The 26,688-nt window shown below is 38.6% G+C and overlaps 1 protein-coding gene across 1 annotated transcript; it reads left to right on the forward strand.

Moving 5' to 3' along the window:
• The first annotated feature begins 342 nt into the window (after window positions 1-342).
• LOC146855416 (uncharacterized) lies at window positions 343-17,476 on the forward strand. Its single transcript, XM_085651136.1, has 3 exons — window positions 343-452; window positions 3,910-7,074; window positions 17,077-17,476. The coding sequence occupies exons 2-3, from the start codon at window positions 3,953-3,955 to the stop codon at window positions 17,474-17,476; spliced, it is 3,522 nt and encodes a 1,173-aa protein (XP_085507262.1). The 5' UTR covers window positions 343-452; window positions 3,910-3,952.
• The last annotated feature ends 9,212 nt before the right edge of the window (window positions 17,477-26,688 follow it).

Genomic DNA, 26,688 nt, shown 5'->3' on the forward strand with positions numbered 1-26,688 from the left:
TTTTTAATTGGTACAAAAAAATGTGTAACCAAAGAACAGTACTTTGGATTTGCTGTTAGGTTTGAAAAGTCAAGCACTCTTGCTCTGTGGAATTGAAACATTGTGTGTCGAACTTCTGACCTAACTGCACACAGCAGTGTTCCATGAGCTGTTGCTATGGTAGCAGGCAGAAGTCAAGTTGGGGGAAGGGTACTAGGCAGAAGTCAAGTTGGGGGAAGGGTACTGTTGGAAAAGGGTTGGTTTTCAACCAATAGAAATGTGTGATTACATGTGAAAAAAAAGGGGGAAGCACTGAGATTTGAAACTTACATGTATATGTGTGGAAAAATAGAGGGAAAGTTTGCCATTATCTGGTTCTGCTGAGAGGAGAGAGGTGAACACAACAGAGATCCTGGCTCTGATAATCTGCTGTTTGAGTGCCACATTTCTTTCACAACTAACTAATTTAAAAGGTGAGTTTACAGTTTGAGAGGGGATGTATGTGGTAACTTAAGAAATGAATAATAGAAATGGGAATTGTTTTTGTTGTAGTTACATAATGTGTCAGTCTGTAAAAGTGATTTCAAATTGAAAAAAGAGATATACACTTGCCCCCGAAAAAAAAAGAGCAGTAAGTGTGCTTTCAAATTGGCAAAGAAATTTCGTTTTGGCACTAATGTGAAAACATGACTCTGTGTGCATAGAAGAATTATAGGCAGAAATGTATTGCGTCTTGCTCTGGTGATTTCACAGTTGCAGTAGATGGAAAAGAGGAGCGAATTTTTGGGGGAAGAAGCAGAGGTTTAGCACACACCCATGTGCTTGCCATGTATAGTCATGCACAGTAATTAGAAGCGAGTGGGGTTTTCAGGTTTAAGTCTGTAATGCAAATACATTCAGCATCACTAAGGCTGGTTGCCCCTGCTGGAGTGTAGGCAGTCACAGAGAATACACACGGTGGTGGTCTGAAAAAAAAACAGCTTGGACATGTGCATTTAAATAAATTTTAAAAAAAAGGTTTCAGAATGTGTCAGTCTGTAAAAGTGATTTCAAAGTGTAAAAAGAGATTTTCACTTGGCCCGAAAAAAAAAGAGCAGTAAGTGTGCTTTCAAATTGGCAAAGAAATTTCGTTTTGGCACTAATGTGAAAACATGACTCTGTGTGCATAGAGGAATTATAGGCAGAAATGTATTGCGTCTTGCTCTGGTGATTTCACAGTTGCAGTAGATGGAAAAGAGGAGCGAATTTTTGGGGGAAGAAGCAGAGGTTTAGCACACACCCATGTGCTTGCCATGTATAGTCATGCACAGTAATTAGAAGCGAGTGGGGTTTTCAGGTTTAAGTCTGTAATGCAAATACATTCAGCATCACTAAGGCTGGTTGCCCCTGCTGGAGTGTAGGCAGTCACAGAGAATACACACGGTGGTGGTCTGAAAAAAAAACAGCTTGGACATGTGCATTTAAATAAATTTTAAAAAAAAGGTTTCAGAATGTGTCAGTCTGTAAAAGTGATTTCAAAGTGTAAAAAGAGATTTTCACTTGGCCCGAAAAAAAAAGAGCAGTAAGTGTGCTTTCAAATTGGCAAAGAAATTTCGTTTTGGCACTAATGTGAAAACATGACTCTGTGTGCATAGAAGAATTATAGGCAGAAATGTATTGCGTCTTGCTCTGGTGATTTCACAGTTGCAGTAGATGGAAAAGAGGAGCGAATTTTTGGGGGAAGAAGCAGAGGTTTAGCACACACCCATGTGCTTGCCATGTATAGTCATGCACAGTAATTAGAAGCGAGTGGGGTTTTCAGGTTTAAGTCTGTAATGCAAATACATTCAGCATCACTAAGGCTGGTTGCCCCTGCTGGAGTGTAGGCAGTCACAGAGAATACACACGGTGGTGGTCTGAAAAAAAAACAGCTTGGACATGTGCATTTAATTAAATTTAAAAAAAAAGGTTTCAGAATGTGTCAGTCTGTAAAAGTGATTTCAAAGTGTAAAAAGAGATTTTCACTTGGCCCGAAAAAAAAAGAGCAGTAAGTGTGCTTTCAAATTGGCAAAGAAATTTCGTTTTGGCACTAATGTGAAAACATGACTCTGTGTGCATAGAAGAATTATAGGCAGAATTGTATTGCGTCTTGCTCTGGTGATTTTACAGTTGCAGTAGATGGAAAAGAGGAGCGAATTTTTGGGGGAAGAAGCAGAGGTTTAGCACACACCCATGTGCTTGCCATGTATAGTCATGCACAGTAATTAGAAGCGAGTGGGGTTTTCAGGTTTAAGTCTGTAATGCAAATACATTCAGCATCACTAAGGCTGGTTGCCCCTGCTGGAGTGTAGGCAGTCACAGAGAATACACACGGTGGTGGTCTGAAAAAAAAACAGCTTGGACATGTGCATTTAAATAAATTTTAAAAAAAAGGTTTCAGAATGTGTCAGTCTGTAAAAGTGATTTCAAAGTGTAAAAAGAGATTTTCACTTGGCCCGAAAAAAAAAGAGCAGTAAGTGTGCTTTCAAATTGGCAAAGAAATTTCGTTTTGGCACTAATGTGAAAACATGACTCTGTGTGCATAGAAGAATTATAGGCAGAAATGTATTGCGTCTTGCTCTGGTGATTTCACAGTTGCAGTAGATGGAAAAGAGGAGCGAATTTTTGGGGGAAGAAGCAGAGGTTTAGCACACACCCATGTGCTTGCCATGTATAGTCATGCACAGTAATTAGAAGCGAGTGGGGTTTTCAGGTTTAAGTCTGTAATGCAAATACATTCAGCATCACTAAGGCTGGTTGCCCCTGCTGGAGTGTAGGCAGTCACAGAGAATACACACGGTGGTGGTCTGAAAAAAAAACAACTTGGACATGTGCATTTAATTAAATTTAAAAAAAAAGGTTTCAGAATGTGTCAGTCTGTAAAAGTGATTTCAAAGTGTAAAAAGAGATTTTCACTTGGCCCGAAAAAAAAAGAGCAGTAAGTGTGCTTTCAAATTGGCAAAGAAATTTCGTTTTGGCACTAATGTGAAAACATGACTCTGTGTGCATAGAAGAATTATAGGCAGAAATGTATTGCGTCTTGCTCTGGTGATTTCACAGTTGCAGTAGATGGAAAAGAGGAGCGAATTTTTGGGGGAAGAAGCAGAGGTTTAGCACACACCCATGTGCTTGCCATGTATAGTCATGCACAGTAATTAGAAGCGAGTGGGGTTTTCAGGTTTAAGTCTGTAATGCAAATACATTCAGCATCACTAAGGCTGGTTGCCCCTGCTGGAGTGTAGGCAGTCACAGAGAATACACACGGTGGTGGTCTGAAAAAAAAACAGCTTGGACATGTGCATTTAAATAAATTTAAAAAAAAGGTTTCAGAATGTGTCAGTCTGTAAAAGTGATTTCAAAGTGTAAAAAGAGATTTTCACTTGGCCCGAAAAAAAAAGAGCAGTAAGTGTGCTTTCAAATTGGCAAAGAAATTTCGTTTTGGCACTAATGTGAAAACATGACTCTGTGTGCATAGAGGAATTATAGGCAGAAATGTATTGCGTCTTGCTCTGGTGATTTCACAGTTGCAGTAGATGGAAAAGAGGAGCGAATTTTTGGGGGAAGAAGCAGAGGTTTAGCACACACCCATGTGCTTGCCATGTATAGTCATGCACAGTAATTAGAAGCGAGTGGGGTTTTCAGGTTTAAGTCTGTAATGCAAATACATTCAGCATCACTAAGGCTGGTTGCCCCTGCTGGAGTGTAGGCAGTCACAGAGAATACACACGGTGGTGGTCTGAAAAAAAAACAGCTTGGTTTCATAATGTGACAGTTTGTTATACAGATTTTCACTTGCCCAAAAAAAAAGAGGAGTTTGTGTGCATTCAAATTGGCAAAGAAATTTCGTTTTGTGACTATTGTGAAAAGAAATGTAGTAATATATTTAAATACAATAAAGGATTTTTTTTTTAGTTTTTTTGCAGGTATTGCTGAAGAACAGTGAACAAAATTTAAGATGCCTACAAAATCTCGAGTTCAAAAAACGCTAAAAAAAAAACTATATTTGAAGACAACTGGAGGACCAAAGTTAGTAGAAGATGCTGATGTAGGGAAAAAGAAAAAATCTTCTGGTAAGCAAAAAAAACAATTTATAAACAAATTATTCAAAACAAAGAAAAATGTACAAAATGTCTGTTGTCGGAAAAATGTAAAAAAACCTACAGAACAGCAAAAAATTGAGGATTTAGTTAATGCAAATATACCTTCTGCAATTGAAAAGTTTAACATAAACAGAAAAACAGCATTTAAAGAGATACGTAGAAAAATGTTTCAGAGAAGAGTTATGTCCAATTTGATAAAGGATATAAAGAAATATAAGCAAAAGGCTAAATATTACAAGAGAAAAAAAGAAATTGAAGCCATTGCAGCAAAAGCATTAGAATTAAAAAGGAAACTATTCATTTTAATTTTGAATAGGATGCGTACATTAGATAAAATGGTTAATGTACTGAAATCACAAAGCAAAAGCAAAAGAGTAGTGAACAGAACAAACTTTTGTAAAGTGTTTTTAGGAAAGTGGATGCATAGCTCAAGTAGTGAACCTTTTTTTAATGAAGAGAGCTATTTTCAAAGTAATAGTTTGCTGCATGCAGTTGACACCAGAGGTCGTTCATACGAAGTAAAAAATGGTTGCATAATGGAGAAGGAGATAATGGTTCCAAGAGATGAGGTACAAGTGATGGCAGATGAGGCAATGGGGAGACGTCCTAAAGCCCCAGTGTACACTTGGAATTGTAGTAGTATTTGCACTGTGCGTCAGGAATCTATTGACAGATTTCGAGAGTTTCTAAGAGAATATAGTAAAAAAAGTGTAAAACAAAAGATTAAGGTGCTTCAAAGTCTGGATCCATGCAGAGTGAGAGAGAATACTGGTTTGCAGGGTCATTCTCTTGCTTGTCTATCTAGAAAAGTGTGCAATAGTGTTTTCCATCATTTTAGGATGCTGGCTGTTCATCATACTGAAATGAGAAAGTTTGTGAGACGGTTGTATTTTGCCAAAAGTCCAGCAATAAAGTTAAATGAATTGAATAGGGCTCTGTTCCGAGGAACGGTATCAGATGTAGAGAAGGTTGTTGATGAAATTCAGTTTTGTTACTTTGGTCCTGAACAAAACAGTGCAGAGAAGGACACAGTAAATGAGGCAGAAGTGGAAGAGAATGTAGAACCTTGTGTAAGTAAGACATTTAATGATCACATAACAAAATTTGCAATAGTCTCTAATGAAAGACCAAATGTTACTTGTATTTGTTGCCGCAGAACTCATTATAGAAAACAAACTAGGAATGTTGATCTCTACAGAAAGAGTGAAAATGAAGATAATTATAAGTGGATGGATTTTGCAACATATATATTTCTTGAAAATTGTTTTGAATTGGGTGAAGATCAGCGTATTTGTAAATACTGCTACAACAAGTTAGAGGAAAATAGAATGCCGACCAGAGCTGTACATAATAATTTAGAATTGGATGCTATTCCTGCTGAACTTTCTGAATTAAATACATATGAGTCTATACTCATTCAATGTGTTCATCCGTTCCAGACCATAGTACGTATGGAGCCCAAAACTGGTAAATTACCTCCTTCAGATTTACTGAGAGGTTTAAAAGGTAGAGTGGTGTATTTGCCCTTGGATTTGAAAAAAAATATGGAAACTATTGATGCGGATACTTTGGAAACTGAACCATTAATTATTCTGGTTAATGGTGTACCTACAAAGAATAAGAAGATTTGGCAGGAGCTGGTAGATGTGCGGAAAGTACAAAGAGCAAATTTGTATTTGAAAAAAAATAACAAATGGTATGAATCAATTTATATAGTAGAAGAAGAAGAAGAAGAAGATTTACAAGGAGATACAGAAACACCAAGTGGACAAATTGAAAAAGTGGACAAGTCAAAGGAAGAAGAAATTTATGAACATTTTAGCATACATCCTCTCCATTCGAAAGAAGTTATGGGAGACAATATTGATCTCTTTCAGATGAAGAAAGCAAAAGGAAATCCCGTGAGTGTATGGGAGGAGAGCTTGGAAGCTCGATGTTTTCCCCAGCTGTTTCCTAAAGGAAAAGGAGGACGATACGATGAACGTCCAGAACAGATTCCAGCTTCAGAGTATCGGACTACAAGACTATATGCTGAAGATCCCAGATTTCGACAAAGTATCCCTTATTTGTTCCATCTTTTATTTGAAAGCGACTTGTCTGCACTGTCTTATGCAGTAAATCACATTTTAAAAAGTGGAGTACATTTACAAAATGTGTCTGCTAAGGATTTTATGGAGAAAGTGCAGCACCGAGATGATCATTTGGAAACACAACTGATCAATCTGATGGCTTGTCAGCGTGGGACAAATGAATATTGGTACCGACGCCATGGTGAACTAAAATGCATGTTACGCAATTTAGGAACACCAACATGGTTCCTTACCCTAAGCTGCGCCGAGTACGCTTGGGATGATTTACTGGATTTTCTACGAGAGGCCAATTCAAACATTGAAAACATCGAATACAAGACAGCAGGAGAACTGTGCTCATTGGATCCGGTTAATGTTTGCAGATATTTCAATCATAGATTTGAGGCTATGATGTCCTTCATCTGCAATAAAAAAAATCCACCCCTTGGAGAAGTAGTGGATTTCTTTTGGAGAAAAGAGTACCAGGCAAGAGGTGCTCCTCATATTCATATGCTGCTGTGGATCAAGGATGCCCCAAAGTTTGGAACAGATACTGATGAAGCAGTGTTATCTTACATTGAAGAATATGCAACATGTGCTATACCTAAAAGCACAGAAGAAAAAAAGTTAAAGGAGCAAGTTCTACGTTTCCAAAGTCATCGGTGTGGAAAATACTGTCGACGGAAATACAAGAGCAAAGAAAAATACTACACTAAATGTCGATTTGGATTTCCTAGACCTGTTCTTACAAATGGAAGAGTCAACAGTTTTATGTCAGCTGTGAGACATACTATCACAAGAAAATCACCTAAGAATACCTACAACCTTAAAAGAAAAGAAGAATCAAAAAATATAAATGACTACAACCCAGTCATTTTATCCATGTGGAACGCTAACATGGATATACAGTATGTTGCTGACAATTCCATTGCTGTTGCTCGATATGTAACGTCTTACATTACGAAATCAGAAAAAACAGAATTGAAGGAAATGTGGGAAGAGATTTCTCACGAGAAGACTGTCAGTAAGAAGCTGTACAGTTTCAGTTTGAAGATGTTATCGCATCGAGAAATTGGATCCTACGAATGTTCAGATAGATTATCTTCTGCAAGTCTCTACTCGAAGTCAAGAAGAATAATTTGGGCAAGTTTAGGCCTTGCAGCAATGAGAAATCGGGTACTGAAATCTGTTGGAGAAATTGAATATTTGGCACAGTTCGAACCTGAAAGTACAGATATATTGAAAACAAACATGTTGGACACATATTATCCCAAGAGAAGTCATCATCTGGAGAACATGTGTCTCTATGAAGTGCTGCAGAACTACATTTATTCACGGAAAGCTGCAGAAGACATCAATAATGGAAAATATAAAGTCGTTGGTGAAGAAGGATGTTTGGTGAAACAAACCAAAGGAAGTTTGATAAATCACCGGAAGCTGAGTTGCGACACTACCGACAAGAAAGAATTTTACTACTTGGCTCTTTTACAGTTGTTTAAACCATGGCGTTCAGAGGATGAACTACTGGGAGAATTCCAGAGCTATGAAGATTCTTTTAATGCTTGCAAAGACAGCATACAATGCAGTACATTCTCAACTTATCTGCAAATGTTAAATGAAGAAATTGAACAGGAAACTACAATTGCAGCAGAAATAGCTAGAGACAGTTCTCAGGACAGCCAAAGTTCAGGAACATACAGTCAAGATCCCCTAGGACAACCAATCATTGAAAATGAAGCATCAATAGCCATGAATGAAGTGGAAACGGCTATGAATCAAGCTCAAGAAGAATTTATAGACTTAGAAAATTTGGAAAGACAACTGAATCAAGAGCAGCAACAAATTTATGAAGAGATCAAAAACAAAATTGATCACGGATTTCTACATGAAAAAAAAGAGTGCTCATGCACATCATTTCATCCAATCAGGATGTATGTAAGCGGACAAGCTGGCACTGGAAAAAGTTTCCTAATTAAAGTCATCAGAAGCTACGTAAAGCAAAAAACGGATTCTACTTTGTCTTGTGTGGTTACTGCTCCAACTGGGTTAGCAGCATATAACATAAAAGGAATCACCTTACATCGTTTGCTAATGTTACCAGTGGAGCATGAGAACAAAATACAATTCAACAAGCTAACTGGAGAAGCATGCTTGGAAGTTTCAAGAGTATTGAAGAAGATGCAAGTTCTCATTATTGATGAGGTGAGCATGGTATCAAACTTAATGCTTGCCTTTGTGCATTTAAGAATGCAGCAAATTTTGAAGACAGACTATGACGTGTTATTTGGTGGAAAACACGTCATAGTTTTTGGGGATCTTTTGCAACTTACTCCGGTTAAAGGACAACCAGTGTTTAATACTGTGACACATGAAGACACGAAGAAGTCATTGGGAAGCATTGGAAATACAAATATTTGGTCCTTCTTTGAGTACAAGGAACTTACAACTAATATGAGGCAAGCAAACGATGAAGAATATGGAAGTATTCTGAAAGATATCAGGATTGGACTACTCACAGAAGTTGGGAAAAAAGCATTACAGAGTCGGCTGTTACATAACTTATTTCCAAATGAAGAAATAGTTGCAGAGAAAATATACAAGAATATTGCAGAAAACAAAAGTGTCATCTGCTTAATGCCAACTCTACGTGAATGCTCAATATTTAATGAGGAGCTTTTGAAATTGGAAAAGGAAGAGATCAGGAAATTGGAAGCAGTGGACAAAATTGAGGATGGAAGAATTACTGTCACAGTAACAGGCAAACTGAAAAATAAATTGGACTCACTAGAGAAGAACATCTCCAAAACAGCAGGATTAGAAAAAAATCTATATGTTTGCATGAACTGTAGAGTGTTTTTAAGGAGAAATTTGGATGTTGAAAAAGGCTTAGTAAATGGAGCGATGGGAAGAGTTGTGGGTTTTATTAATTATCAGAAAAAAGATGGAATTGAATGGTTAAAAATAAAATTTGATCAGATAGAGGAAGTTAAAGACATTTGTCGTTGTTCAGTTCGTTTCATGCTTGTGAAAGACTTATATGTACGTAGGAAGCAGTTTCCGTTTTCACTAGCATATGCTGTAACTATTCACAAGTCTCAAGGATTGACTGTAGATTGTGCATTTGTGAACATTGGATCTAGTGTGTTCAAAGAAGGTATGGCATATGTTGCTTTGTCACGAGTCAAAACATTATCAGGTTTATTCATGATAGACTTCGATGACTCAAAAGTTAGTGCTGATACAAACTGTGTAAAGGAGTATAATAGATTAAGAAGAAGCTATGCTCCTCATTTAGGTCAGTATCCTGTGTTGGAGAAACGTGTAGTTTCTCGTAAAAGGAGAAATGAGAATATCTGTAATGAAGATGTAGAGAGGAGGAAAAAAAAGAGGAGTGATGTAATTGCAAGCAGAAAGAATAAGGAAAATGAAGAACAGGTTGTAGGATGTCATTTTGAAAATAGCTCTGGTGTCAACTGCTACGCAAATGTAGTGCTGAATGTTGCATTTTATCTGGAAAGTTTGCAAGAGCAGATAATAATAAATCAGGGAAAAAGATTCTGTTCAGAGCTCAGTCTCCTTTTTCAAAAGCTGAGTAAAGATAAAACTCAAATAGAAAGTGCTACTGATATTAGAAAACTTTTAGATGTATGTTCAGGACGAACACAGTTTTCTCAAAATGAACAGCAAGATGCTCACGAATTTTTGATGTATTTTCTTCAGGTAGTGGAAGAAGAAGGAGTTCCCATTGACATTTTTTTTGGTCTCTCTTATAAATGGGAACATAGTTGTGATAATTGTTATAATATAAGTGGTTCTATTGTTGATAATGAAAGGTTTATTTATTTGACATTGCCAGAGAGTAAAACAGTCACTTTTGCAAACTTAGTTAAAGATGCTAATCATAGCATGAAATGTGGTGAGTGTAATTCTGACATGTTATCAACATTAATTTTAAGGGAATACGGACAGTATGTAATTTTAATGATGCAACGATGTAGAGCTGATGGATCAAAATTGGATACTTTAATAAAGAAGTTTACAGGACAGCAATTATCAATTTCAGGAAAAACTTTTGTAACTGTTGCAATAATTTTCCATGATGGACCTACTGTTACTTCTGGACATTACACAGTTTATCTAAAATGTGAAAAAGGCTGGACACTGTGTAATGATTCCCAATTGATTTTCAAACAACGTTTGCCTTTTGATTTAGCAAATTCCTATCTAATCTTCCTGAAACCTAAATTTTAGAGAGACTTGGCAAGATCTGGACAAAATAATTTTACCATTTTACAGGATTACCATTGCAATTTTGTAGAAAAAAGATTTTTAAAATTATCATTTGGCCTAAAGGAAAGATAACCAATTGTAATGTGGACTTTTTAAATTTTTAATGCAATTTTGAAAAACCAATAATTTAGAGCTTATCGGTAACTTCTGCACATTTTAAATTTTGGAATGTTATTGGACTGCCATTGGAAATTTTTTCAAAAATGATTTAAAAAATTACTATTTGGCCATGTGGAAAAGTAAGCAATTCTATTGTGGACTAAATAAATTATTCAAAAAATTTTCGTGAACCAAAATGTTACAGAGAATCGGTGAGATCTGGACAGATTAAACTTTAGAATTTTAATGGTTTTCCCTTGGAAATTTATTCCAGGGAAAGAATAAAAAATACTATTTGGCCTAAAGGAAATAAAATCAGATGTATTTTGGAGTTATTTGAGATATAATATTGTGAATGTACTTCTGAAACAAAAATATCAGACGGTATTTTAAAGAAAAAAGTATTGTTTTTTGATGACATTTTTTTAGACTAATATGCATTTCTGTAATGATAAGTTTAAATGAGAAGAGATTCTGGGCTTTTTTAATACAATCTTTGAGATTGTTAATTTTTTTTGCCCGCTGTAAAATGATGAATGCAATTGCTTTCACAATTTATAGTGAAATGCAATATATTCTGAAAACAGCAAAAATAAGGCAAAAATTATTTTTTGGTAAAAAATGTAAATATGTGTACTGTATTATAAATTGTTATAAAAATATTAATACTTTTTTCTTTTTTTCCAGATCAATATAGAAAATTTTCGAAAACTACAACCATTTTAAAAACTATTTTTTAAAAAAACAAATGAATAAATATTTCTTTGAGTGAGTATGGTAAGTCAATAGTAATAATTGTAGTCTCTCAAAGACCTTGTAATGTGATAAATTATTTTTAGTGTTTTTTTTAAAAAAAAAAAAAAAATTACGCGTACCGTACGCGTACGGTAAAAAAAAAATAAAAAAAGTTTTTAAAAACATGTAAAAAAAAGATGAAAGATAAGGTTGGCTCTTAAAAGAACCGTTGTGTTCATGCAGGGACAGAGGAAAGAAAGATTGGGAATATTAGACAGTACGACAAGTGTGCTGATCTATTTTACTGTTCACTAGGGAAATATAAATATAAAAAAAAAATAGCATTTAAAAAACCTTGCAAATTCACTGAAAAAACCATGGGTTTCACACACGTTATAGTTAGGAATTAGCATTTAAAAAACCTTGCAAATTCACTGAAAAAACCATGGGTTTCACACACGTTATAGTTAGGAATTAGCATTTAAAAAACCTTAGAAATTCACTGAAAAAACCATAGGTTTCACACACGTTATAGTTAGGAATTAGCATTTAAAAAACCTTAGAAATTCAGTGAAAAAACCATAGGTTTCACACATGTTATAGTTAGCTGGACATTTTACTCGTAAAAAACCAATGAAATTGCCCCGTTATAGTTAGTTCAGCTAACTATAACTCGCGCGCCCGCAATGCACTGCTGATGACGTCACATATTACATCACTCATGACATGGTCAGTGACATCACTCATGACATCACTGATGACATCTCAAATGACATCACTGATGACCTCACTGATGACATCATCCTTGTGATAGAGTGGCAGACCTCCTCTCACCTTAATATAAGCTTTGATACACACATTCAAAAATAGAGACTAAAAATTTCAAAACAATGGACATACCAATACCAGTTACAACAACCTCTTCAGTAATTCTAAGATCCACATACACATCCACTCATTCACCAACAGTCCTATACAGTCACTCATACATGTACTCACTCATCATATGTACTCATACATCTATACATCCTGTTACACAATGCCACTCATCCATAGAGTTACTCACACACATAGTCACTCATGCTAATAAAGAATAAAACATACATTTACTTGCATATACAGTAATACACACACCACCATACTTACTTCTACGGAAACTTACACATACTTAGTCTTTTAAACAATCACTTATAGAAACACATACTTATTCATACAGGAACTCTTTCAATCTCTCCCTCTCACATATACTCACATATATACACCAATAGTCACATATACTAGTTTAAAACATATGTAGTTACTCCTGAAGACACTATTGAGACAGTCATTCACTCACTAACACACCCATACACACACTCATCCACCCATACAGTCCTGCACACATGCTGTCTTCAACACATACAAACAGTGAGTCACTCATTCATGCATCTATGCACTACGTAATACCCCCCACCGTACCATACAGACACTCAGACTGATACTCAAAAAAACAACTAATAACCTATATAGACACCCATGTAGCTACTCACCAACCCATGCAGCCACTTATACACAAAGTGAGAGATACACTTAATCAGTCAGTTACACAATCAATTTTTCAAAAACAAATCATCCATTTAGACACTTATATACCCATTTATTCTTCCATTGACCTTGAGATATACATATATAAAACATATTTAATTTTCAGAAAAACACACATTCACTGGATGATGTCATCAGTGAGGTCATCAGTGATGTCATTTGAGATGTCATCAGTGATGTCATGAGTGATGTCACTGACCATGTCATGAGTGATGTAATATGTGACGTCATCAGCAGTGCATTGCGGGCGCGCGAGTTATAGTTAGCTGAACTAACTATAACGGGGCAATTTCATTGGTTTTTTACGAGTAAAATGTCCAGCTAACTATAACATGTGTGAAACCTATGGTTTTTTCTCTGAATTTCTAAGGTTTTTTAAATGCTAATTCCTAACTATAACGTGTGTGAAACCTATGGTTTTTTCAGTGAATTTCTAAGGTTTTTTAAATGCTAATTCCTAACTATAACGTGTGTGAAACCCATGGTTTTTTCAGTGAATATATATATATATATATATATATATATATATATATTCACTGAAAAAACCATAGGTTTCACACATGTTATAGTTAGCGGAAATTTTACTGATAAAAAACCAGTGAAATTCCCCCGTTATAGTTAGCGCAGGCAACTATAACTCACGCGACCGCAATCCTCTGCTGATGCTAATACTGTATTTAGACACTTATTTGCCCATGTCTTCTTCCATACATTTTTAGCTATACATATATTACAAATATTTTTTTTTCATAAAGACACATATGTCATCAGCAGAAGATTGCGGTCGCGTGAGTTATAGTTGCCTGCGCTAACTATAACGGGGGAATTTCACTGGTTTTTTATCAGTAAAATTTCCGCTAACTATAACATGTGTGAAACCTATGGTTTTTTCAGTGAATTTGCAAGGTTTTTTAAATGCTAATTCCTAACTATAACGTGTGTGAAACCTATGGTTTTTTCAGTGAATTAGTACGGTTTTTTAAATGCTAAGTTTTTTTTCCCTTATAATAAGCCCTGTACATTTGGTGGCCTTCGGCCACCATAAGCACATGGGGTGGGGTAAGTGTGGATAGTGTTTTTTGCCCTTAACATAAGCCCTGTACATTTGGTGGCCTTCGGCCACCAAAAGCACAGGGGGTGGGGTAAGTGTGGATAGTGTTTTTTTTATTTTTATTTTTTTACCGTACGCTTACGGTAAGCGTACGGTAAGCGTACCCCGCGAAATTGCCGAAAAAAAAATAAAACCGTTTTTGCACTTGGGGGATGTTTGGGGACTCCCTCAACATGACTATGTGGGAGGGAGTTGTCAAAACAGCCCCTTTACATGTTTTTGGGCTTGATATTTTAAAAATCACTCTCAGTGCGAGAGACAAAATGGCGGCCGCCGCTTCCTGGTTTCGGCCGATTCGAATGTTTACTAAGATCTAAGAGCCAATCAGAATCGCGCTCGCGCACGCCACCGTACGCTTACCGTAAGCGTACGGTAAGCGTACCGTAAGCTGGCTCAGATATATATATTGATTTAAAGGCTATTTTCTCAGAATCTACTGAACAGATTTACACCAAACCTACAAAAGGCACTTCCTTGACCTAGGGACTACCTCTCTGCCAAATTTTGAGTAATTCTGTTCAGCCGTTCGGGCTGTAGCTCGTTCTAAAGGTCCTATGGAAAAATGCATTAGAAAAACGCGTTTTGGGACCCCCCTTTTATCTCAGCCCCCGCTTGACGGATCCCCCCGAGACTTTCAGGGTAGGAGCGGAGTGTAGCGCCCCACCTATTTTGAAAAATTTGCGAGGATTCGTCGACCGGCGCCAAAGTTATTCAAAATAGAATGTTGAGGTTTTCCTATGGAAACGTGGTCCTAACTATAACTACCTACTGGCTATCGCCAGTAGGTAATATATATATATATATATATATATATATATATATATAGATAGATAGATAGATATATATATATATGTGTGTAGTTGAATGTTCTGCATTTGGCATCTGGGAAAGTCTTTCTGTTAGAGAGCATTGCATAAATAACCCCCTAGCCTTATTCTACAAAGAGAGTCTTTGCATTTTTTTTATATAAAACCCTTTTCTAAATGTGTTGTTGTGTTTATGTCTCCTGCTTCGCCGTGTTTTGTGCCACCATGTGGGAGATTCTGTATTATCTGAAAGGGGGAGCAAGACAGCATACAAATCAAATTTATGCCCATTCGCTGAAATGCTTTTTGCACGAAAAGAAAAAATACTCACAGCAGTACAGACTGCTGTAGTGAGAGTGATAGAGCACTAGCACAGGAAAACATAATTGTCATGACCCCGCTACCAACCCTAGAGGCTGTTACAAAGGCATGGATCCTAAATGATAATGCATTATGTCCACGATGGATTTAATGGGCTAACTCTCTCACTGCAACAGATGCAGATAGCAGCTTTGTTTCCACATTACAAACACAAGCATTCCCTCAATACGAACAAAAATATCCTCTGCCTAATGAAATAATGCCTCTAGATTTATATGAATGGATCATTTATACCAATGGATCTGTCCCGCCAGCCATAGGAATGAAACAAAATATTTTGCAGCAGGTGCAATTGTAAAAGGGCATATGCAGGATGGAAAGTTCCTTCCTGGGAAAACACAGACTCATTCTCTAGGGGACTGTACGGCACAGTGGGAAGAACTAAAAGCTCAAATACTGGTGCTATAAAAATACGGATCGTGAATTCCCCACACTCAAAGTGTTTGATTCATTTTACAGTGTCCAGTCTTCTAACAAATATTAACACTATTGGGGCCAGAATGGATTTAGGGATTCCAAAGTTTGCACAGTAAAGTACAATATGCTTTGGGAACAAGTGGTAAAGGTGAAAAAAGGCCTGCCACGGGGTCAAGTTATTCATACGTCAACATGTTTGCGTTCACTTTGAAAGGAATTCAATGGTGGATGAAGCTACCAAGGCAACAGAACGCACTGCTGCCATTGCTGCAATAACTTGCTCCAGTAATAGAATAAACAGAACAACTATGATACCTGTCTTTCTCACGTGCAACAGCTCAGCCCTGCCTAAAAGGCTTTCCACTCAAGTACTCCTACATGTTAGATGTACAAAACATTCTGTATGCTCAGATTCCAGGAGTGGGGGATAGAGTAATACCAAACACTGATCGCAGATTGGAATTGATACTAGCTGTTTGGTTCAACACATGCATTGATCTCTGCTACAGTTTCACTACTAAAACCGCACTATTGGTGGCCAGGTCTTACTAAGCAGACCAAGGATTTTGTCCTCAAATACAATGTTTGCCAGCAAATGGAGGGCTCCACTGCAGCAAGCACGTCCACCACAAACACCTTTATTGATTTCAGACAAACCTTTTGCATGTGTATATTTGGATCACTGCGGCCCCTTACAGTCTGATGAGGCTTATAAGTACATCTTGGCAGTTGATTCATGCTCCACATTACTCTGGGTTTGGCCCCAGAGCTCGGCTGATGGTCGAACTCTTATAAAGGATTTGCGTGTACTGCACATATGCAGTTGGCACACTGCATTCGATTCAGGGTCCAGCGTTTAGCTCTCATGCTGACAAAGAAGCCATGGAAAGTTTGGGTGTGGCCTTGTGGTCCTCCTCCACCTATCATCATGAGGGAAATTTAGCAGTCATGAGGAAAAACCATGACTTAAAGCAATCCTTAGCAGCTGGGGTATTAGTATTGGGTGGCAGTTGGGTCAATCACCTAATATGGGGTCCAGAGAACACTTAACAACATGCCAATAAAATCCCTAGGGGCTTGTACACCTTATGAAGTCCTGTTTGTGGTAAGGATTATGGGTACATGACCTCGATAGTGTAAGCACGGTGGAAGCTGAATCCCCCTTTGACATCAATAATCGTTTGGATGTTTTACAGGACCTTAAAGAAAACCGAGCTTTACAAAGCATCATCTAAGTGAAATGCACCACCACTGGGGAAGTGAAAATAGTATCAGCAAAACCTGCCTGGATCTCAGAGATTGGGGACCTAGTAAGAGAGAAAATTGCTGACAAGAAAGTATTTGGGCCATCTCAGAGAGCCCCTGTACCTGTCCTAGCTGTCGAAGGTACTAGAACTGTACTTCTTTTGCCACTTGCCGGTCGCCGAGACAAAAGGTTTGTCTCAATTGATCTGATAAAACCAAAATATGTGGACGATTCTCAACAGCAGGTTATGTGGGCTCCTCAGTAGCCACCACACTTCTCTCGCTACCATACAGGAAGTTCAGATGGAAGCTTTAATATTGACCGAAGACTCCACTTTCCAAACCGAAGCTGTGAATGACAATGAAATTATGCTTCTCCCTTTTGAAACAACAACTGTACAATCAAATGAAATTTCAATTAAAATAATTGACGTCATCTATGTAAACATACCACAGATCGAGTCAACTACCAGCTCTTCAAAACCTGCTGAGCTGCCAAGAATAGACCAGACGGCGTCTGGCTGCTTCATGTTTTATGATGACTTCTCATCAGATCCAAGTGAACCTGAGCACCGACATCGCCTCTCCCTTTCAAAGCAGGAGTTTATGCTTTCTATTGTTGGCTACAATAGACTTACTTAGTTGTTCCTTTGATAAATCTCTGGATCACAATTGGACTACTTTTCCTGGTACTTTGAATTGGTATAGTACCTATCTTTTTCCTACTTCTGAATGGACACATTCTCCGAGAAAGCTCAGCAGTACAACTCATGAGCTTGTTTCTTAAAGCAAATGCATCATCATACAGTGAACTAAGAGACTTCCCCCTGGTAAACATTACAGTGGTTCCAGCTGAAATTGTATGGGACAGGGTATTATATGATGTATATGGTCCTACTGAACTTTTAAAAATTCCTTATTTGTTTAAAATTTCTTTAAATGACATTATCACCTCTAGTACTTTCTCTGCTGAATGGGACATTGAAACTTTACATAATTTGCTTTCAGATTTGGAGCAATCCGCAGCATTTTCTAATGATGAGTTGTATGATGGTACAAGAAATGTTCCCATGATACACAATGGGAACACTGCCTAGCACCGCCAAGAGTTAGTTCAAAGACTTTGGCACAGCAGTTTGCTTATTTTTCAGGTATTGAAACATCAGACCCAGCTATTACTATAGGTTTGCAACTACACCTGCAATGAAAAATATGCTAAAAAACACCAAGCTGATATACTCTGCTTCCTTTATTTCCCAACTGTCTATACAGAGTTTTGATTTTTGGAAAGACGCAATAGGTACAATGTCTATCTAGGGTACAAAGGATTTGCAGGTTCAGGGGACGGAGGCCTTATTTAGAGCATGCCTCATACCACATCAAATGATTTTCCTGAACAAGACAGTGCAGCAAACTTCATTTCTGGGTATAACAAAAACAAAGATTTTGAATGCACCAAGCATGCATGCATTCTCACGTTTCGAGAATTGGTGGCACTTTATACACTTTAGTTAGGATACACTCGATACCATGATATTTAGTGTTTCTTTCAATTCATCAGACCCCAATTGAAAGGGTCGGTTGGTTTGGCCTGTGAACACAAATCGGTGTCACTCTAGATTCCTTGGTAACACCGAAGGGTTTAGGATCAATAGGCCTGACCAGCGATTTGTATAAACAGAACACTCGGGTGGTGACATCATTTGGTGTTGGGAATTTATGCCTAGATTGGCTACAAACCTCAACATTCTCCCAGGTGAAACAACACTTGTCCCTTCCTTCTAACAATGGCATGTGGATATGTGAAATATACCATGTTACACATTGAAGTATTAGACTAATTACCTTTCACCATGGCTGAGATACCATCCACTGACTGATTAATACCCCATTGTCACGACCTTTCAATTCCAATAGTGTCTCCAATACCAACAGGTAGGCAGATATGAAGTGCTAAAGGAAGGATATGTGCACAAGTATTGGGAATTACCGCTCAGGTTTAGTTGCAGGAATGTGGACCCAGATGTTTTTCTTAGTGGCTCTGACTGTAAAGACACCTAAAGCGACTCCTTGGTTTGCAAGCTAATTTTTCTCCACGGGGAATGAACTGCTTCAATGGTGATCTTGTCTTGTTATCTGAAGGGTTCCCTAGCTGCTGTGATTCATCCTGTATTCAGGCTCCTCTTGAATGGGAGCTATTTGATGCTGAATGATCAAGGTTGCTGTGGAATGCAACCGGGCATCGCTTATCTGGTGACAGTTAAATCTATAGTCACTTGCTGTACAAAAGCTCTGTTTCCACCTGCCTCCACAGTTAGGGAGGCAGCGCTATGGCCTTCAATAAATATTTTCAACATAACATTTTATTCCCTAAGCAAACTGAAAACCATGCTTTTGCAAAAAGATGTGACCTTAACTTCAGCCAAAGAGACGTTTGATCTCCAGGTTGCAAGGTCCTTGTCTGAGATACAGACACTACTCAAACACTAACTTTCCACAGCATTTTTGGGAGCTGTCCATTGTATCTTTAACTTGTCTGATACTAAAGGAATAGTGCACTTTTTTAAATGTATTGGCTCTGTTTTGGTTAGCACCTTTCAGGCGATATTCGGAGTTATACCATCTTTCATACACTCTGTGTTGAGAAGAGTTTTTGGAGGGCTCCTGCTTGTCCTGTGTTGTAATTTACTTGTATTTCTGTGTTCTGAGCTATGTCAGTGGTTGTCCTGGTGACAGAATGTGAGTCTGATGGTTCCATGACAGACTGGCATTCTGACTGAGGAGACACTGGAGAGCGGACCTGTTGGCAAGTCCTGTCGGTGGTTGAAGATAATAAAGTCTTCCTGTGGACTACTACTTCTTTTGGATTTATTACTGGCGACGAGTTGCTTGATTGGGGACAAGCCGCAACCACCGATTCCCCTGCGAACCTACGCTGGATGGATTAATGTTTTGGTCTAACTTTGGATTTAACGAATTATCTTAATATTTATTGGCTACTCATTGGACTGATCTACACAACTACGATGTAATTTCAGCGAAATTTGGATTACAAATGGATTTTTCTTCGGACTCCAAAAGTGTTAAGTAAATGTTGCTTACTTTCAAACGTCTCACGAGGCCATCTCTGTGCGCTGCTGACTCCATGGCAACCCCTCTTCGCACGCGTCTCGTCCTTCGTTCTCCGACTCAGTCTTGAGTTCTAACGTTGTGACATTGACGCTCACGTTACGTGGGGTGAAGCGTCATCAAGCGTGGCGGCCATCTTAGATTGGGCTATTTTTCATACCTTGCGTCAGTGAGCGTGACGGCCATTTTGGATTGGGTAATTCTTCATAACCTGCGTTTTCTCAACAGAATTTTCAAATCACTTCACATACCGGTATCGTAATAGCGAGGAAACTTTGAGGTGAGACAGTTACCTGGATTCTTGTTGTTTTTCTGGTTATTTCATTTAAATTGGACATTAATTGAAATATGGCCTCTTCGACCAGCATGTCCCAACCCCCAGCATTTTTATCTGAAAAGGGTGAACCCCTTCTTCCTTGGAAGAGGTGGCGGAACCTATTTGATTCCTATTTGGTGGCAATTGAGGGAGAAAAATTCTCTGCTGTACGGAAACAAGCTATATTATTACACAATTTAGGTGTTGAAGGCAGGAACACCTACGACAGCATGGATCCTCTAACTATTGGTAGTGGAGATGGAGAACCATCAGATGTCTATGAAATGTCCATGACAATGTTAGAGAGTTATTTTGGACCGCGCATAAATGTGGTTTTGGAACGTCATAGATTTTTCACAAGGATTCAGGGTCCTACAGAACGAGTTGGAACTTATATTGCTTCCTTAAAGACATTAGCACGCACCTGTGACTTTGGCGAATTGTCAGACTCCTTGGTAAGAGATCAACTTGTACGGTGCACAAATAGTTCAAGGGTACAAGGGAAGTTACTGTCTAAAAATCCCTCACTGACTGAAGCAATCGCAATAGTGGAAGGTGTTGAAAACACTTCCTCCTGGGTGAAAGAAATTAGAAAAGACAAAGAGGATGGTAACCTAGCTCATAATGACAGTACGAAGAGAGGTCAAGGAAGTGTTCACTCCATGGTAGAGTGTGACGATGAGACTGATTTCCCTGAGGGAATTGCTAAAGTGTCGTTGGGATCGAGGAATAAAAACACCATGAAGAACACACAGTCACTTGTTGCTAGTGGTAAAGACAAAGACATCCAACAAAAAAATGAGCGTGATCCTCGACAACAGCGTGTTTTTGATAGGGAGAAGAATAGCAATGACTTTAGGAGGGTACACTGTTATAGATGTGGAAGTTTTTCACATTCCTCAAGTTTTCCTAACTGTTATGCCAGAGACTCGATATGTTTAAACTGTGGTATCAAGGGGCACTATGCCCGGGTTTGCAAATCATCTAAGAAGAGTCATAATGTAGAAAGTCCTTCTGATATGATTCGTACTTTAGTTATATCCAGCATTTCAGAAGTAGGAGACAAGGTGGATTCGGGTAGGGTCACCATGCCTTTTTGTGACATTTCTGTTGATGACAACAACTTCACGGTCATGGCTGACTCTGGCTCGCCTTTCACTCTGATTGGGAACAAAATTTGGGATGAGGTGGTTGGGTTGGATAGCGTGATGTTACAACCTCCGGATATTGCTCCTTTTAGTTATGGTGGTTCCCGTGTGGACATTGTTGGATATGTAACTGCTAAGATTGGATTTAAACAGAGGGTAATAACGGGGAAAGTTTATGTTGCTGTGAGGGGAGACAATCTGCTGGGGTGGAGGCATCAACGTGATTTGGGTATAATTTTAAATCCCAATGCCAGTGACCCGAGAGATCAAGTAATGTTGATGGATGAATTGTGTGAGAGGTTGAATGGGAGAATTTCAAAGATTGATGATGAGGTTAGTAATGAGAAATATGTCAAAGACTTCCCGGAAGTGTTTTCGGATAATCTTGGTTGTTTAAATGATTTTGAACATCGGATTATTTTGAAGAGTTCGGCTAAGCCTTGTGTACATAAGGTACGTAGGGTGCCAAATTTAATGATGGAACCATTGAAGATGGAACTTAAAAGATTGCTGGATTTGAAGGTGATTGAGGAGATTGAGGCGTCAGAGTGGCTGGCCCCAGTGGTTTTGGCACCCAAGGATGGGGGAACAGCGGTGAGAATGTGTGTGGACTTGCGCGGATTAAATGAGTGGATCTGGGTAGATCGACAACCCCTTCCTAACATTTCTGAATGCATCAGTTTGTTAAAGGGGGCCAAGGTTTTTAGCGTGTTGGACTTGTCCTCCGCGTATCATCAAGTTAAACTTCACAAGAGTTCCAGGCATCTAACATCTTTTGTTACTCCTTTGGGGGCTTACCAGTTTTTGAGGATGCCTTTTGGGCTGGCTTTAGCCGCAGCTTGTTTCCAAAGAATTATGAAGATGGTAATTGGAGATCTTTCTAATGCCTTGTTTTTCCAAGACGATATTTTAGCTTATGGGAAGTGTGAGAGTGAGCATGAAAGGGTTTTGAGATCTGTGTTGTGCAAGTTGAGGGAAAGAGGGCTCACTCTTAAAAGAGACAAGTGTCGTATAGGGTTGAAATCTGTGACATATCTGGGACACGTTATTTCTGGAGAGGGTATACAACCCAAACTCAAGTTGGCAGAGAGTATTGTGATGGCCCCTGCCCCGCAGGAAAAGGAGCAGGTTAGGTCTTTTCTGGGCATGGCGGAGTTTTACTCCAAATTTGTGAGAGGGTTTGCCAGTGTGGTTGAACCAATTAGAGTTTTACTAAAGAAAGGGGTGCATTTTGTCTGGACACCTGAGTGTGAAAGAGCTTTTGAGTTAGTTAAATCAGAAATTGGAAGGATGCCCACATTGGGTCATTTTGATGCGAAATTAAGAACCATTCTTACAACTGATGCGAGTCTCAAGGGTCTGGGAGCAGTACTTTCGCAGGTGGAGGATGGTGTAGAGAAGGTTGTGGCTTTTGCCTCCAGGGCTCTCAGAGATGCGGAGGTTAACTATTCTTGTATTGAGAGGGAGGAGTTGAGTGTGTTTTGGGCCATACATCATTTTAAGTTTTATTTATGGGGAATTCCTTTTGAAGTAAAATCTGACCATCGCCCTCTGGTTCAAATTTTCTCGTGTCATCACAGTGACCATTTGACTCCTAGGCTTAAGAGATGGAGTGAAGGTTTGCAGGAATTTAATTTTCGCGTGCATTACATTTCTGGCATGAGTAACAAGTCAGCTGATTGTTTGTATAGGTTGCCAGCGAGTGGTGAAGAACTGAATGATGAGTCTGAGAATGTGAATTGGGTGATGGAAGATCCGCTCTCAGAGGAAGAGTGGTTGGCTGGTGCCGTTGAAGATGAGGCATTTGTTTCCCTGAAAGAGATTGTAGCTAAAGGCTGGCCAAGTTACAAAGATCTTAATCCTGTTGTGGAACCATTTTGGAGTGTAAGGGATGATTTATCCTTTTGTGGAGGCAAATTGATGAGGGGAGATAGATTGGTTCCGCCTGGTGTCCTCAGGGATAAAGTGGTTAATCTGGCCCATGAGGGACATCTTGGGAGAAGTCTCACGAAAGCACGTGTTAGGGAAAGGTACTGGTGGCCAGGAATGGATCGAATGGTGGAGTCTGTTGTTAAAGATTGTCATTTATGTGCTATCAATGACAAGTCTCATGTGACCAATCAGGTTCCCCTTTCACCTGTGGATGTGCCAGATGCAGTGTGGACTAAGTTGGGGTTGGACATCATGGGTCCGTTGGAATTAATGCCTTCTCATGAGAGGTTTGTTGTACTTTTGGTGGATTACACATCAAAATGGGTAATTACCAAGTGTATGGCCACGGTCAATTCCAAGTCAATAGTTGAGTTTCTTAAGGATGTTTTTATTTCTGAAGGGGTCCCCAGGTTTCTGGTTACAGACAATGGTGTGCAGTTCGTCTCCCAAGAGATGCAAGTTTTTCTTCAAGGTCTTGGGATAGTTCATCAGAAAACTGCATTATATTCTCCACAGGCCAATGGTCTCACGGAGAGGATGAACAGGGTTGTCAAGAGTTGTGTTCAAAGGGCGCTTGATTCCAAGGCTTCTTTGAGTGATGTGTTGAGGGAAACCTGGTGGGCTCATCGAACGGTTCCCAATGCGATTTCTCATAAATCTCCTTTGAAGCTTTAAGGGGGAGGTTGGCAGTTTCTAAGTTGAATCCGGTTTGGCTGCCTAAATGGGTGAGCAAGGGTGTATGTGAGGAGGAGAGGAAAACCAGGCTTTCTGAGTACCAGGAGCGATACAAGGTGCGTTATGATGACAAGAAGTCCGTGAAGAAGAGGGTATGGAATGTTGGTGACAAAGTTTGGGTGAAGAGAGTGAAACGTTGTCACAAAGGGGTGTCTAATCTATCAGGTCCTTTTGTCATCATTACAATTAAAAAAAATGTTGTGACCTTGGACAATGGCTGAACTTGGAGTATGTCTAGGTTGGTTAAGTCTGATGGCACGGTTCCGGGTGCAGCCAGTGTTCATGGTTGTGTTTCAGAAGAGGGAAATTAGGGTTTTGGGAGGTTGCATAGACGAAGGCACATGCCTTCAAAGTTAAAAGATTATATTTTGTATTAGTGCTATTTTTCTTCTTGTGTATTCTTGAATTTTAGTTGTTTGTGTAAATGCTAGGTGTATTGCTTTTCTTTCTTAGTTCATGCATCTTGCTTTCTGGGGGCTTGAATTCTTTTGGTTGTTGGTAAAGGGGATGTGTTGTAATTTACTTGTATTTCTGTGTTCTGAGCTATGTCAGTGGTTGTCCTGGTGACAGAATGTGAGTCTGATGGTTCCATGACAGACTGGCATTCTGACTGAGGAGACACTGGAGAGCGGACCTGTTGGCAAGTCCTGTCGGTGGTTGAAGATAATAAAGTCTTCCTGTGGACTACTACTTCTTTTGGATTTATTATCCTGCTACTTGTGGTGAGAATACTGATTTTATTGTATCTGCTCCACAATCAACACATCCACACCTTTGCTTCAATAATTATTGAGCACTAGTTCTTGTTGTTAAGACTGGTCTGGCTTGACTGCATAAAACCTGTCTTCTGCTGCCTGCTTTGCAGCCGCGAATGATCCCTAAATATATGTCTCAGATCATAATTTTTTGTGCCACTGAACACTGAAGTATTGATGAACATATAAAGGCCCATGCATATTGCTGTCCCTAGCATATTCCATTGATGATGAATGCATTCTTACAGCCACCCAGGAATGCTTCAGCTCCCAGTAATGTGAACAATGGCTCTGCTGAAAACTTGTGGGATACGACGCCTCCCTCAGCAACTGCTGTGGGAACTGGACGGAATCACCTTTGCTCCATAAACATGCTACGAGGTGCACCTCTGGTAACATCTGTGGATGTGGGAAACAGCAATGTTGCGTATACCACTCAAAACACAAACAATTGACCTTTTCTGTGTGGGAACAATTTGGCCTTTTTTTGTAACAAAATGTATTAAACCAGCTTTATCTTTTTCTATGCACCATGGCTTTCTGAGTACCTGCAATCTCCAATGATATAATGACTTTAAGACTTTTTAATACATGTTAATACATGTTTTATCGGGAGCCATGTTTTATATAGTTTTAACAGTAGTTTAAAAAAAAATTGTCTGCTGGATTTTTAGTTAGCTTTTTGGATATCAACACTTAGAATGAGGAGTGGGTGTTATATTCCCAAGTTAGGCTCATGTAGCAAAGCAGCTTATTTCTTACATTGTCCTCCAAAAAACATTTTCAACCGTGACCTTTTGTACATATTTGCATGCACGACAATGTTGGATTTGTTTCTCTGAAACTAAACTTGTTTTTACATCTAGCTTCACACAACATTATCACAACGCGCTGAACATCATGTACAAGGTCCTGTTTTGCACTACATACCAATTTCATCACTATCTTCATCCACTGGGTGACATGGCTTTTCCTAAATATTTAGTGACAATTAAATTTCACCAATGAACCAAACTTTTATTAAATATGAAAAATAGTTATTAAATCACCATTTTAGATGTTTCCTTTGAAACATTACAGAATAAATTATATGGGGGCTAGTCACCTGAATAAGTTCATTGACATTTTTCACATGTTCCAGTTTTAAATATTAGACAACCTAACTTGTGGGCAACAAGGTGTACTTAGGTGTGACATTTTAATATTTAAAAACAAGATATCACTCCAGTCAATAAGAATTATTTTGAAAGGTTTGACATCACATTTTTATGTTGTTACAATTAGACTACACAGGATAAGCCTGGAGCCATGTATTAGAGGTTTACTCTGTAGATGAAACAATAGATGCTGAGCCCACAGGTGAAATTTAATTTCCAGAACCTGGGTGTATTTTCTACACCACATACTAGGGGCCTAGGGACTTATAGTGAAGTTATCTATGTCAATGTGGACACACCAATTTAGCCCTATTTAAAGGGGTAGCATGAGCAGTTTACTCTTGTTTGGCTGGGGAAGTGATCAATGTTCAAATACCAGCAAAAATATGGTCAAGAAAAATGTGCAACATTTGGGATGACCATGCAGAAAGGGTAAAATTGCTACAGATTCTTTGAATTACAAGTGTCAATTGGTTTTTCCCAGGTTTTATTATGGCCTTGGTAAAAGTCGTATACATTTTTCTAGCACAGGCATCAAATTCAGGGTCTCAAAGTATTTGCTTTTAAGCACAGATAAAAACTATATTGGCCTCACTGCACATTTTATCAGACCACCTTTGTTGGTCAATGGGCCTAGCACTGTCTGAGTGAGATAACAGAGCTATGGACAATTTAAGACTTA

Source organism: Triturus cristatus, chromosome 4_1, assembly GCF_964204655.1.
Source record: "Triturus cristatus chromosome 4_1, aTriCri1.1, whole genome shotgun sequence".
NCBI lineage: Eukaryota > Metazoa > Chordata > Amphibia > Caudata > Salamandridae > Triturus > Triturus cristatus.